The sequence below is a fragment of the Bombus terrestris genome, chromosome 13 (assembly GCF_910591885.1).
Source record: "Bombus terrestris chromosome 13, iyBomTerr1.2, whole genome shotgun sequence".
Taxonomy (NCBI): Eukaryota; Metazoa; Arthropoda; class Insecta; order Hymenoptera; family Apidae; genus Bombus; species Bombus terrestris.
Genome location: NC_063281.1, coordinates 14,298,112 through 14,313,574, shown reverse-complemented (window position 1 = coordinate 14,313,574; position 15,463 = coordinate 14,298,112). Strand labels below are relative to the sequence as shown.

The 15,463-nt window shown below is 35.5% G+C and overlaps 1 protein-coding gene and 1 long non-coding RNA gene across 3 annotated transcripts in view; one reads left to right on the top strand and one right to left on the bottom strand.

Moving 5' to 3' along the window:
• Positions 1 to 15,463, bottom strand: part of LOC100646633 (F-box only protein 43) — a 55,055-nt gene that overhangs the window by 31,669 nt on the left and 7,923 nt on the right. The window contains exon 2 of one of the 2 annotated variants that reach the window (XM_020866189.2): positions 5,021 to 5,226. The exons of the other annotated variant lie outside the window; for it this stretch is intronic. Coding sequence (XP_020721848.1) covers positions 5,194 to 5,226 — 33 coding nt within the window. The 3' untranslated portion in view covers positions 5,021 to 5,193. Of the gene's footprint in view, positions 1 to 5,020; positions 5,227 to 15,463 lie in introns of those variants that run through there. 2 annotated transcript variants of the gene reach the window in all.
• LOC125386233 lies at positions 869 to 3,788 on the top strand. Its single transcript, XR_007226205.1, has 3 exons — positions 869 to 2,519; positions 2,590 to 2,843; positions 3,022 to 3,788. It is a non-coding gene; the product is annotated as an uncharacterized LOC125386233 (long non-coding RNA).

Here is a 15,463-nt window from a genome sequence, read left to right as displayed (position 1 = left end):
TTTACACGCCTTTTTTCTACATCCTATTTACAAATCGTTATGTTATTCACTATAATTATACTGTTCGTACTGAAACATGTTATTCCCGATCTTTATAGATACATACGTCAACTTAAATATTTATTCTTCACTAATGTAAAATAGTAGAATTGGCACGTATTTATATGTATTATTGTACTCTGGCATATCCGTAGAATTTTACTAATTGAATAACAAAATTTCAATTTTCATTTTGTTATAAATACATATACACATTAATTATATTCTGTTCGCGTTCCTTGGTGACGATTAACAACGATATCGTTTTTTTTTCTTTCTCTCTCTGTCTCTCTCTCTCTCTCTCTCACTCCCTGCGACGATCCTTTCATCTCGGACCCGCGGAAAGCGACCTGTTGCCAAGGGAAGGCTTAAAAGTAAACAACATTACGTCATCAGGGGCCCTGGTGTCTAGCTTGGTCGGTCGGTGTGCGAATTCTCAAACTCAAAGCTTCTGTCTGTTTTTTTTCTATCTCTACCTTTCTATCGCCAGGATCAAAACCTCACTCTTTAGTGACATTATATATATATATATATATATATATATATATGTATGTATGTATGTATATATTTTGTATACACGAAGTCGCGCGCTCAGTTCAATATATTATAGTTGAGGATAGCGCTTCTTTTGTAACATGAAAAATGTTGCACGCAATAAACCATACACTATATACATATGCATATTTTTGGGATCATCATAATCGCATACTCGATAGTTATCGTTTTATTCTTTTCGGCTCTGTATAATTTAACAAATAAACCTGTGAAAAGCTATTTCTTAAATTTTTATTTAAGACTATTCACCTATTTAAACAACAACACATTCGATAATGTTTTATGATATAGCTATATATATGTTTGAAACGGAAGAACCATTAACTATTATTTGAAAAAATAAATAACACGTTTACAATAAATTTGAGAGATACATATTAAGAAACCTGGACGTATAAAGTATGTATAGCAAGTATGTCCAAATTTTCGATAAGAAGTTTCAACAATTGTTATTAATTGTTAAATTATAATATGTGTGTATATATATGTGTGTGTGCGCGCGCGCGCGTATATATATATAAAACACATAAAGAGAGAAATTGAAAAAAATATTGTCAGCGAGTTGATCGAAGAGCGCGCGATTTCAGTGCTCCCAATCTTGTGTACCTATGTACTTATACATATAAGAGACCACACATTTGCAACCGATAACTGAGTGATAGAAGGAAGAAAAAGAGAGAGAAAGAGAGAGAGAGAGCGGCATGGGGGAGAAGCTTGGGGAGAGAATGAGAGGTAGTAAAAAAGTGGCCGAGCAGCCAACGAACACGGCCAAGTACGCGGCTCCTTCCCCGGAGGGTCGCACTGGTTATTCGGCCTGCGAATAATAATCATAGCGGTCGCCCTCCTGGTCGTTTCGGTTTCCTTCTCTCTTTCCCTCGCGCGGATCACCCTGTCGTCCGCTGCATAGCAACAAGGACCGTTCTCTCTTTCGCTCTTAAGACTTGCCAGAGGCCCGTCCATACACGAGACTGGAGAGGACGGAAAGCATGCCAACGAAACAGAGAGGTGATTGAGGGAGGAGGACGAAACACTCCGAAGCGAGGGAGTGAGAGGATACGAGCAACCATCTGAAGAGGATAGAAATATAAACGGACGCAGAAAGAACGGCTGACAGAATCTCTTTTGGAGGAAAAGGATACGGGCAAGGAAAGAGAGGATAACAGAGAATAAAGAAACGGAAGAACAAGAGTGCTACGTATGTCTGTACATGTAGTTACAAAGGACTCCGTAGAGAAAACCAGGAAAAACTGCGAAAAAGATGAACGGGACAAATGACCAAGGAAATAAGCTACGAAACGAGAAAGGCAACGGGAATACATGTTGATGCTGGTCTGCGTTGACTAAAGAGCACAAAAATATAGACGGAGGAATTAGAGGAATATAGAGAGAATTACAACGATTAAACGTCGAAATAATTGTTAAACATGTTTGGAGAGTAAAGTGCACAGAACGAAAGAAATATATGTAGATATGCACAATTGTGTTTATATTGCAAATTATGTTAATATTGTAATTTTGAAATAACATTAGATAGTTCATTTATTAAATAAGACTAAATAAAAGATCTAAGATTTCTTACATTTTTTATTAATTATCGTTAAAACATGCAATATTAATCTGGCAAATATATCAAAGAGTTTATTTTTAATAATAAATCTTGAATAAGTCGAGCAAAAACAATGAGATAGAGGGAAAGTGAACGGATTTATAGAACTGTAGCAACAACCGTTATTAGCTTGTTGCCATAAAAAAAAGTGCAAGTTTGGAATTCGCAAAAGCAAACGTATGCTGCTACCCAAAGAGAACTGGAAAAATCAATTTAGAGCTCAACGGCTTAGATGTGTGCAAATATCATTTTCGGGATTCAAAGGAGAAAGAAGAAGTCACAGCAGTTTGTTAAATGGAGAAGAGAATATGGATAAATGGTACGTGCTAGAGTCGTAATAATATTAATACGTGAAATAGCATAACAGAGCTGATATTACATTTTTTTAGGCTGTATGAAAGCGCGCCTACATCGTTACACGTGTATCTGTGCAACTATTATAATTATTTTATTACAATATATTGTTAAAATGTTGAATTGTACTGGAAAATGTTGAATGTTTAAATATCAACTCGATTAAGATTCATCATTTACCAGATCATTACGAGAACAATTCTAAGAAAACCTGGTTTCTCGGATAAGTAGGAACCTAAGTTGTAAAAATCTTCTAATTAATAATCCGCACATAAGCTACAATTTAAAGGTTCGTTCTTTTTACTCATCCAAAATTATAAAAACTAAAGAAACTCAATTCCTAACTTCATTTCTCAAAGAAGAGAAACAGATATGTACACATATAAAGAAAGTAAAAACGTAGGGACTTTTGTTTAGGAAGCTCAACGATTTCTTCCATAACCCAACTCTCGCTTTTCTCCTGTTAGGAATCGAAGGGTTAACAAGAAAGGCATGAATCAAGGTTCTTGGCTGGTCCAGGATGCAAAGGGTTCTTAGGACCATATGACTCAGCAATCATATGGTTAGTGACGTCAGAGACCAGCAAAATGATCGAACTAGTAAAAGCAACGACCGATAGAACAACACGGTGCACAGTGTATGTATATATATATATATATATATATATCGTCGTTGTCGTGTACACACACACACACACACACGCGCGCGCGCGCGCGCGCGCGCGCGCGTATAGCGTATAGCGATCCGGATGCTAATCCATTCGTGCGTGCTAAATCGACCAGTTTCTCCCATCTACTAGGTCAGATACATAGATATAGATGTTCTCACACGAGTCTTTCGTTTTCTTACAATAGAAACGTGAAATTTCGAACGACGCGCGAAGCGTCCAAGATGTTGCGTACTGATAACAATATCAAATCACAGAGGTAACAACGATTATCTACGATTTGTCATTTAGATTCTTTAAAGCAAAAGTTTGTATTTCCTTTTTGATATTTTGCTTTTCCCAACATAACGTTTGATTACTTTATATTCCCATTTACCGTTTGACATTGCTGTTAATATTAAAACGAGATGTTTCCGATATATATATCTGCAATAATGTACTGCAAACAATACTGCAAACAAATATATATCGTGCAGTTTATCGAACAATTTATTATAGCAGAAACAATTTATCTATATTGTGTCTTCATTACAGAGGTACCTCTGTACCCATTAAAAAAAAAAAAAAAAAAAAAAAAAAAAGAATAAATTTCTTTGTATAATGAATTTTAAGACAGGAGAAATTTCCACCACCCTGTAAATTTACATTTGTATCGACAAATTTTGAAATTTTCCCGAATAAGAATAAAGTATCTTTTCCTGTTTTATTTCGAAAGGGCGAAGAGTCACGCCTTTTAACCTAATTGTTCCTACTGCAGAAAGATAATAATCTGACTACCTCTCGTTATCTACGGTCCACATATCTATCACCTCATGTACTAATATCATTAGCTAATGCGGTTATCGCTTTTTTTAATATTTGTAGTTACATGGTAGATGCGGTTGGTATTATTTATCAAGAACACACAACGAATAATGCAGATGAACGAAGCACGAATGAGCTTATTTTTTGAGTTTTTAGAGATAAGAAACATAATACAATCTATCGATTCGACTGAAATAACTAGACATAGCGAAGGAGGCAAGCCCCATTATACCTTATCGAACAGTAAATATCGTAATTCTGTATAACCTTTGAATTAACTCGAATATATAATAGAAAATGAGGCATATTATGTTTCTATCCTCTTGCGAATAAGCAAACGTAGTGTCAGTTTCATCTTAAATTGATTCGTCATCTGCAAGGCACTTCCGCTATTTACCGCGCATATATGTATGCGTACGCACGTGTGCGTCGAGCAAAACGAAACGCACCAGGCATTCTGCATTGTTGAAATCCGTCCAGGGAATTGTATATAGTAAACCTACAGTGTACAGGTTATAACATAATCTTTGAATAATATAATTTACACAAAATTTCTTTGCTTAAATTCATTAAATTGCATTAAATTCATTATCTGAAATATAAATTTTTTATTTAGATATTTCTATAAATTAATGTAAACATTGTCATTTACTATTTTAAATACAATGAATATGCACATCTATTGTATATTATATAATAGATATATCGAATAATGAGGTTTTTATAATGACCTTAAACAGATTAAACAGATCAAAAATCTCTCCTCCATAAGACTGCGTATAGATATATAAAAAAAAAAATGTATGTACTTTGTAGTGCATTCACATATCTCGTTGAACTTTTAATTAAAATAAAATTCTTTAAATAATATATATATAAATTTATTATTTCAATATTATCGTTGACTATTTAAGATGTAATAAACGTTAGTAAATTAGATAGTTTCTTCAGAAGGCTGCGTATATGCAAAGGCGAGGAGCAGGCGAGTAACGATGCAAAAGAAGAGAGAAGGAGAAAACGGTGGACAAAAACATTTTTTGAACACAGCTGCGAGTTGCCGCTCTCCACCAGCGAAGGTTTATCATTCTAAGTAGGGGAGGTTTCTCTCTTTATGTTCTCTTTCATGCTCTGTTCTTTACTATCTTTCTCGCATCCTGTTGAGCCTCTCTTACCACCACTTTAATCCTCGGTTGGGCTGTCTCTATTAGACACAACAAATAATAAAAATTGAACGATTCGCTGTTAAATGATAACCATCGATGCTTCGTTTCACGAGTAATATTATTTACGAATAATAATTTTGAATTGCCATCGTGAACATAAAAACTCTTTTGCTTAAAGATCTACTTTATCTTTAATCTATTTTTATATTAGATTTAAAAGAAACTTCGTAGATTTCATACTGCATCTGTCACCTGTGAAACTTGTTTCACTTAACAGTCAGAATTCGTGAATTCAAACAAGTCCATGTGATCGAAAAGTGGTCACTGGGTCTGATAAAATATAAACTATGAATTTATTCATCGAAATTTATTTTGGCCCGCTTCCCGCTATAATACGCTTGTGCCAATGTTTTTACCAATCCGCGAACCACTTTTTATAGACTAGAGATATAGCCTTCAAACTCAAAACGAAGGGATCCACGAAGCAATAATTTTATTGCCGGGGAAATAAGAGAAGGTCACGCGGAGCCGTATCAGATAATGAATACGGATCTTGCGGAATGGTATTCGTCGAATCTTTAGCCAAAAATTCACGAACCCCAACGGGATATGTTAGAGGATACGTGAGCGAGAAAGTATTATCATGGTGCGAAATCGAAGTCGCGTTTCAAGATCGACTAGTAGGAACCGAATTATATTCCAATACGTTTGCCAATATCTTTAATTGGCAGTCGTCGATCATCGAGTTCTAACTTCATTCATTGACTTCATTCAAGCGTCGCTCACCTCTCGCAATGGAAAGTCTTCCAGATCGATCCTTATCTCGGATGCGTTCTCTGCTTTCTTTGAACATTTTCTACCATTCGAATATCCTTGTTCGTGATATGCCCTCATCGCCGTAAATTTCGTTCCAAAGACAAAATTTGACGCGGAGTCTTCGCTCAACGAAATTCAGCACGTTAAAGCTCGCCAAGAGCGGCTTTTTAAAATTACAAGACGAGAGGTTACGCGTAAACGAACAATGACAATGACATAAAATTATCCACGGTGCTACCAATGTAAAAAAGAAAGACTTGTGGAAATAAATAAGACGAGCTGTTAAGATGAATTAGTTCTTGTACATTTTCATCATAGAAAACTTGCCTTTTATTGCAGATTGTGCAAATTCTACTTAAAAGATATAAAATGATTTTAACATAGCCTCGAAAAATTTAAAAGAAAAGAAATTTCTATTTCGCGCGAAAAAAGGATAAGAAGATATCTGTATATTTCTTTTCCTATCATCAACCATTTCACAGTTCTTCATCAATCAGTAGCTATCGATAAATATCTTGTACATATATGCTAAAGACAATATCCTCGATTTAAATCTTATCGCTAATGTTCTACGTTTTGACTTAAAAGGAAAAAGAAAAAGAAAAAGAAAAAGAAAAAAAGAAAGAAAAAAGGAAAGACAGAAGGAGAAGATAAATTTCTTACATATTGCAAGATTTTCTTGCATCGCCGTATCGCCTTTCCAAATAACTTAACGTTACGATTATTAAGCAATTTCTAACATTCTGAAATTTTGATTATATGCTGAAAAGATATTTGTATGCAATTATCTCCTCAACTAATTCATAAATATAGAAAGTATGTACTGTTTAAGTAAGCATGAAAGACACATCGAAGCCAATCTCTAATCATATCGGCCAAGTAACAAGCAGATGCAAAATAACAAAATATATACATAATCGTACGTGCAATTGGTTACGTAAAATTTATTTGAATGGAATATATAGTGCAGCTGCATTTCTCTTTCTCTTTCGTTCTCTCGCAGCATATTGGATTACTATCTTTCGTCAGACACTGTCGCGTCGCCGGGGTTTCAAAAGCAAACCCATAGGGATAGGGGCAGCTGTCGTACCGTACATTCCTGCGTCCCTATCTTCTCCCCGCCCCGCTCTTTTACCCCCGAGTGCTTACAGCTTACAGCCCAATACTTTTCTCCTTCTTTCATTCTCGAATCGTTATTGATTTTCTTTCTCTTCTCTCAAATTCTCTTCAACGCTGTCAAGAATAACGAATGGCGAGAGAAGCTAAGAAGAAAAATCTACGAGCACAGCCGTACTCGGATTCAACCATTGGTCTCTATCGCTATTTTTACCCTGAACCCGACTACGATAAACTTTGATCAACTGTGTTTTATCGACTGATTTTAATAAACGGATCATTTCTATATGCTTCTACGCTATTTATATAAAAAAAAAAAATTACATTCAAGCTATTATAGAACATTCTAAATTAACTTGTACAATAATTTAATTTAATTTACATTTACATTTACATTTACATTTACATTTAACATGTAGGCACGGTATCGAACTAAGCATGGCTCTATATAGAAGGCTCTATATAATTATTGCACAAACAAAGTTATTATTCAAACAATCAATTGTATTTGTAATTATTCAAACAATCAAAGCTTTCGTTTGCGCCATATTTCAATTTACGATAAAATATGATTTTGTCCTTTCAAAATGATGCTTCAAATTCTACAGAGAATTACTTTCGCGTTATTTGTTTGTTTGAAAAGTTAAATATTTTGAAATGGACATTTGACTTGAACTGAATTCTTGACATTTTTGAAATTAACTTCTTTTCGTTTGATGTTATAATTTCATCGTTTGGTATTAAAATTTACATGTATCATGTATCAAGTATTTAGCAAACGTAGCCAGTGCGAAACATTGAATAAATATTAGTTGCGGTGTAACGGTGCGCAGAAACTTTGCGAAAGGATGTTTGCAGAAATGTGCGGTAAATTTATAAGCGTTCGTTTTATGTGGAATTATCCTGACGTTGCAGTTGATATTATCTGTTCACAGAAGGATTAAAGGGTTCCAGCAGTAACGTACACGATCTCTGCTTGTTACTGCGCGAGATAAAATCCTCAGAGATTAGAGTAGGGACTCAATTCGTATCTCCGCCGGAAGTTGTCGACCCTTGGGCCAGGCTGTGTCTCTCGTTACGATCTTTTCTCACTTTTCCCATTGCTTCGGTTGCATAATGTTGATATACGCTATTTACTTTCTTCGAATCATTAAACCGTACGATTAATTCGATAAGCAGTAGCAGATATACAGTACAGATACATAAGCGGTAACGCTTAAGATATAAAAAAGACAATTGCTCGTCGTTTATTCGTAACGATCAACACTGGATCAACACTATTTAACCGTTAAATCACACCTTCGTTTGTAACCATGTTAATGTTATTGATCTACGTAATTATAAATACACCTTAATTCAGGCATTTTTTATTTGATTCGTAATTTCGTAATGTAGTCAAATTTGCTATCCTTGCGAAGATCGTTGATCAAATCAACGTTCTTGTTTGCGAGAAACAAGAATTTGTAATTGATCGAATAAAAACTAAAAAATAAGTTTCGCATTATGTATTTAATTTTCATTAATATTCGTTATTCGAACTAAACATTCAATATTTATTTAACAAAAATTTTATAAACCTAATCGAACCTAAAATACCACCCACGAGTTTTAACATTGTATTTTGAGAAAAGAAGAAAGAAGAAAGAAGAAAGAAGAAGGGAGACGAATGTTGTTCGTTCGATGAGAACGAAGATAGTGAATAAGTTATAGAAATGCCGGAAGGATGGACACAACTGTGTCGTTAGTTTCGATTAAAGAAGCGAGGGTGCCGCAGGTGATACTGGAAGGAGAAAGGTCGTGGTTGACCAACGCGACGAGAACAAGGAGAATACCTGGCGTCGGCCGGAAAAGACATAACTGATGCGAATCGAGAGCCACGTGGTGCACACATACAATATGTAGTATGTAAGTATACCTATCCTCCTATCTTACCTTCACCCTATTATCAATCGCCTATTTTAATCATCTATATTTCTAACATTTTTCTTTCTGCTTTTATCCTTTTAATTTTCTTTTCTTACAGTCAAAGATGAAATACACAAGTCCAGAAGCAGATATAACACAAGAGTCAACAACCACCACAACCCACTAGTCACCCAACTACTGGACACGACGGACCAGATCCGCAGACTAAAAAGAAAATACCCACTAGATTAAATCCTTAGTCCTACTAGAATCAACAATATAAAGCTATTATAATCCATGTCATTGTATCACGCCAAATTAAGTTACTGAAAATTCTCAACGAGAATTGATTGTAAATATTCTAATAAATAAATAAATAAAAAAAAAAAAAAAAAAAATTTTCTTTTCTAAACCGAGAAGAATTTATGCATTGTAGAGTCTATTCATACCGATACTTAACAGTAATGAATTACGATAAGGATTACATGCTCGACAATTATATCTTACAGATTTATACAGTATCGAGAAATTCTAACGTGAAAAGAAAATCTAACGTGTGCCAATATCTTTATTTATCGCTATAGTTGTTTTACTTTGAAAACGTTTTAACGCAACGATAATAAAGTTCGTAATTTTAACACAGGGAAGCGATATATATGACATATTTTCAAAATCAATTTTCGTTCATGTTTGATAAATCGCTCTTTAAAATACTACGATTCTATTTACGAAACATTTACAAAAGAAAATTAAGAGCTTAAATTCCTCGAACAAATGGTTATATTATAAGTGCAAAGCTTCACTGTGACTAACTCGAGTTGCTTACTTAAATGCCTGCAGAATTACAATTTATCACTGGCAGGTGCCGTCTTGTCATATTTTTTCAACGTGATTATGCTGCAGACACCGAGACATCTGTCATCTCGATTTAAGAATTGCTGCAAGTTTTGTAAACCGTCTACATCTTTCAATCATTTTGCTAACAATCCTCTCACATCAATTTGTACTGTCACAATGTTTTCTTTCAATATTAGGAGATGGTTTAATGGAAAATAGTAGGTATCGATGGATGTACGTTATAGATGATTAAAAAGAATAAATCATATTATTAAGTAAGAAAAATTTTTGCAACAACAAAATTGATATAAACGAATTATATGTCTATTTAGAAAATTATCTATAATTACTATGACTTTTGATATTAAAAACAACTGAATTATGAAGGAACTATTGTACTTGTTGGCTGAAACCAGACATTAACTAATTTAGAAAAAGAATTGCTTAAGATTTTTTTTCCTTTTTCCTTTTTTCTTTTTTATAGAACTGCCACACTATGTACTGACTTTAGTTAATTTGCTTTTAATGCGCAGAATATTGGGTTATAATATATGTAGAATGTTATAAATCTGACATGATCTTGGTCACTAATTTTCATCTGTTAACGGTCCCGATTGCTTCCAAGTAACGTTGTATTTTAGCTATGTTTTAGCTATGGTATCAGGTAACTAAAAGATAAATATCGCTTGTTTTCAACGAAACTGCTTCTAATTTTGCAGCGTTTTCCATCTTCTTTGCAAAAAACACGAGAGCAAGTGTGTTTTTAGTACTAATAATCGGAAAACAGTTTTTCCCAGAGAAACTTTCTATAAAATAAATTTATCGCATATGTGTCATGGTTTTAAAATAACGAAGTACTAAATTGGAAAATAAAAATTTCCAGTTTACAGAATAACTAGCTCTCTGTATGCAACAACTAGTTAATATCAAATAAATAATTTTTTTAAACTTGTAGCATCTTTATAAACTTCTTGCCGCATGGGTTTGCGTCAGTGAACCGAAAGCAATCAACTGCAGGTGCCTCCCCATGCAATTTACTGCATTTATCGAGCTCCAGACGTGTTCTTTCTTTTTCCTTCTTTTTTTTTTCTTCCTTTTTCCGAAATTTGTTCTCGGAAACCCGAAACCACGAGAGAGAGGTCGGCGCCCTATAATTGCTGCTCGCACCAAATTGCAACTCAGATGTGAAGCTGATAAAACGTTATTTTGCCTTCGGCATTGCTTTAACGTTAACTATCTTCCTGGTTGGATTGTAAACGGCGAATCCGTCACCCATGAAAAGTTAGAACACGAATATTCGTATTCATTTTTCAGAAATACATTCAAATATTAAAAATCCTTTCTGCCGTTTACTTGTTAAGTAAAGTTCTGCTTTGTAGAGATATAGAAACGGCCTATTCGATTAGTTGTAATACTTTATAATGCCGTACATAGTATACATGTATCATCTGTTAATAATGAGTTAGATAATCCTAGATTTGAATGCACATTGGATATTCTATCGTATATTTTATTATAGTGGCTCTTGTAGTTACATAATTGTAAGTCACTGTCTTTGCCACTACTTATTTTTTAAAAAAAGATTTTCTTTCGCCTTCACTTCTGACAGCAACAAGATACGAGGAATTTGTTATCGAAATATCATATATAAACATTTTGAAATTTCGTTGTCGCTGTAACGAGAAACGAGAAACGATTCACGATGATATTGGTAAAATTTAAAACAGATCTGAAAATATAATGAAAATAAATATGAATTTGCAAACATCGTCAAAGTATTCGAACAGTTAATTAATTACTCATTGTACGCATTATTAAGATATATGACGCTATTTATGTACATATTTGTATTAATTTATCACTAACTGTATGCTTGCAATAAACGTCATATAACCTCTATATACATACATACGTATATTTTTGGATTTCAATTTTCATATTTCATTACTATAATCACGATGTATACCTTATCGCATCGGTTCTTAACTGTTCTAACTCTTAACTAATAGAAAAGAAGGAAAAAAGTAATTAAGCAATCGATAACTTATTTATTTATATTACCAATACATAATTAATTAACCAATGGAACGCAACGAATATTTGGTTCCTTCGGGTCTTACTTCTACACGATAATACTGAACTTGATAAACTCTAAACTCAGGTTTCTCCGTTAAGAACTAGAGCGACGAGGTTCATAAAAACATCCTGTGATAAACGTTGGGATATTTTCGCGAGCCACTGCAGGTAGAGAGAGAGAGAGAGAGAGAGAGAGAGATATCTCTTAAAATTTTCGGAAACGGGTTATAGCGCGAGCTCCTTTGACAGAAATCCGTATTTGAAAACGGCAAAGGGGGTAGATTGGGAACAAGCGTTCAGTCGATAGCTCCCCGCGCGATTTAACGCGTTCATCGAGGTATTGAGGCATTCCTGGGACCTTTTTGCGCGGCTCTCGCTCCGCGAATCGTGGGACCAGAGAGCTCGCCCGTTGCTGCTGCTCGTTATACGCATACCAGCAGCAGCAGCCGCCCTGTGTGCAGCCCTGCGTCACCCCTTAACGCTCAGAACTCTACCACATTCTACATTCTGCGTACATACGTACGTATAGGCGCGCCAACACCGAGAAACCTGCTCGAAAGAACAGAGACCGAGATCACAATGCCGATAGCGATCGATCTTTCGACCACACGACTGCCGACCACGGACCATTCAATGGATCCTTTTTTCTTTACTCACCTTTTAATTGGGAGATTTCGCAAAAACGACAAAGTTTCCCGATGATTTGACATTTTACAATTATTTTTCGTCAGTTTTTGTTAGTCGATTCTTAACGTATAGGCTTACCCACAATTAACATGATTTAGTTTATGGATTTAGCCTTACAATTAGTGTTTTTAAATTCTTTTCTTTTTTTTTTTTTATTATATTTCGATATAGCTTGGCCGTTGTAACTACTAGGCTGCGTATTTTTATGCGTTTATACGAAATTCAAGGATGAAACGAAACGCATAGAATGCATACAATATGCAAAAGTTAATGTAGTATATGTTGTAATATTTAATGGGTGAAATAAATCCGTACCTAGGTTTCGTGTATACAATAATATTCATAAAAATATGAATTTACACAAATATCCGCAGTCTAGTAATCAGCGTCCTTAAATTTAGCCGCGCTTTGTGCCTTTACTTAATTTCAATTTGTTCAAAAGGCAAAAAATGATATATGTAAAGGATTGCAAAAAGAAAGAAAGAAAGAAAGAAAGAAAGAAAGAAAAAAGAAAGAAAATATTAAAATCAGTGCTTAAAGGCGTACAATCAGAATTTTTGACAATTTGGATTTCTATCCATAAAGATACACAGATACAAAGTGAGGTAACATTACGTAATAATAATGTTTTATTTTCAATTGAATTTATTTTCATTCTACTCAATTTTATTCTGTTCTATTCTATTCTATTATACCTGTGACTCTGATACTTGATATAACGCTTTTCGAACATAAAGTAAAAAATTCACTGCGGCCAGTGTCAGAAACTTTTGCACGCCACTGTCGACGCTGTACATACATAGCTAGTAACTAGTTATTATAAAGGGTGACATTTTCCCATCGTAGTTGAACAGAGTTACGTTATCGAATCGTGAATATACATAGAGTGTAAACTTGTCTGCCGTTTTCAAGGAATACTTTGCGGATTCCGCGAATCCCTTTTAACCGTCTAACGTAACTTATCCTTTCTGTAAACGATAGAAGTTTCATTGGGTTGCAGGAACGGTGCGGCGTGTCGGATGGTGCTTACGTCTCGCTTACAAATGTGTATCCTTCTTGAATTTCATGAATGCATAATTATTTCTTTGTATTACTTCTTCGTTATTAGCGAACCAAGGAGGTACGCAAATTTTGTAGAAATTAATTTGTCTGAACTCGGCTCGATGTAATTTACATTACTGATACGAACAACAATTAAATTAGATACCTTCGCCAAAAACGTATCAACTCGGCGACTATATATATGTCGGGTTGGCGTTACGATTAGAGTTAGGGTTAAGGGCGTAAACGAATTCGTAATTGACACTAGACGTGATCACTATGCAATAGAGGAGATATTTACTAGTGCAAACATGACCATGTTGGAATTGGACAAGTAATCGCGATAAATTGATACTCGAGAAGCTAATGACAATGATCCTAGGCTCAATAACGAATCCACGGTCAACGGGATGACGAACTCTACGCTTCTTTAGCGTCTAAGTTGTACTCAATGTTAATGCGTGGGGCAATCACTACGTATCCGAGAGTTACTTGAATCGTCGTCGAGATCGTACCGGAGAGTAACTCTCCGTCTCGACGATGCCGTCGAGGAAAACTATAATGGGTGGGTCTAAGGACATGAGATCCTCGGATTCGTCAAAGAAAGCTTTCGTTCCAAAGGTGAGGGAAATTAGCGCTATTGCTAATTGGTCGATCTCCATATCGGCGTTTTGAAAGAGATGCTGGCCGCCCTTGAGGGGAGGTTGTTGACGGGGGGCAACGCTCGTGGAGGATAGGTTTCTCCTATCTTCCCGTAGTTGCAACAAAGTCTATTTGACGGACTTCGCTTGACTAAATCTTAAGATCTATAGCGGGTCCTCACGTTAGCTAAACATACGCCACAAAGGCATGCCGACACCCGGCGATCATCTTACTCGGAGGACGAAATCTGCGTGTGGCGGGCCGCGGGATAGAAACTATTGAAGTATTTACTGCCACGTGTCGCTACGACTATTTCTTTTAAGGAGAGGAATAGAGTTACTCTGTGCCTTTGTTAGATAAAACGTTCATCCCTTTGACCGCGGCTACGTTCGGCGACTGATTGTCGCCTCGAGCCCAAGCTCATGATCATAAATCTCGAACAATCGGAGCGGCATTTGTTTAATCTAAGTTACAGAGTTGCGGTGTTCCCGCGAATCCAAGGAGGAGCTCCGGCGTTCTTTCATCTCCGACATATATATATATACTTACCATCGAATAAAGCAGAATTTGTTTGCTTGCAACAACGAATAAAAATACTATTAAGCTAATGTCGGTCGTTTTTACGCGTAATTGTCGTTAAGTAAAGTCAAAAGATATTGTCTCGTTGTTTAGAAAGTTCATCTTTGGTGGAATATAGCCGACGTATCGGTTAATTAAACTAATTCGCAAGATCGCGCGTCAACGACAAACGTTAATTAGCACGGCAGTTACGGAACGAGACTGGTCGCGCAATAACGTTTCTAATTGAAACGAAACGTATATCCAAGGATAAATTACAACGGTTGTCTGAAGAATTTTTATTCGCCACCAAGTGGCAAGTGTCAATGGCCTACGATCGTAGTAAATAGATGGTGGATATTTATAAAAATTCATATCGTTACGGAGTCAGCTAAAGAGGTGAGGAGATGTACGCTCGCAATCGTTGTTGGGTCGCAATCATTTTCTGTAAATGCGCAAAAACTAAGACGCTCGAAACCCAATCACGATTTCCATTTTGCTCGATTTCGTACAAAGAGGTCTCTTTCTTCGTCCGTTGCCAGACCGCTTTACGCTTCATGAAGCATCGAGAAACGAAGGATACACCTGGCCAGGTGC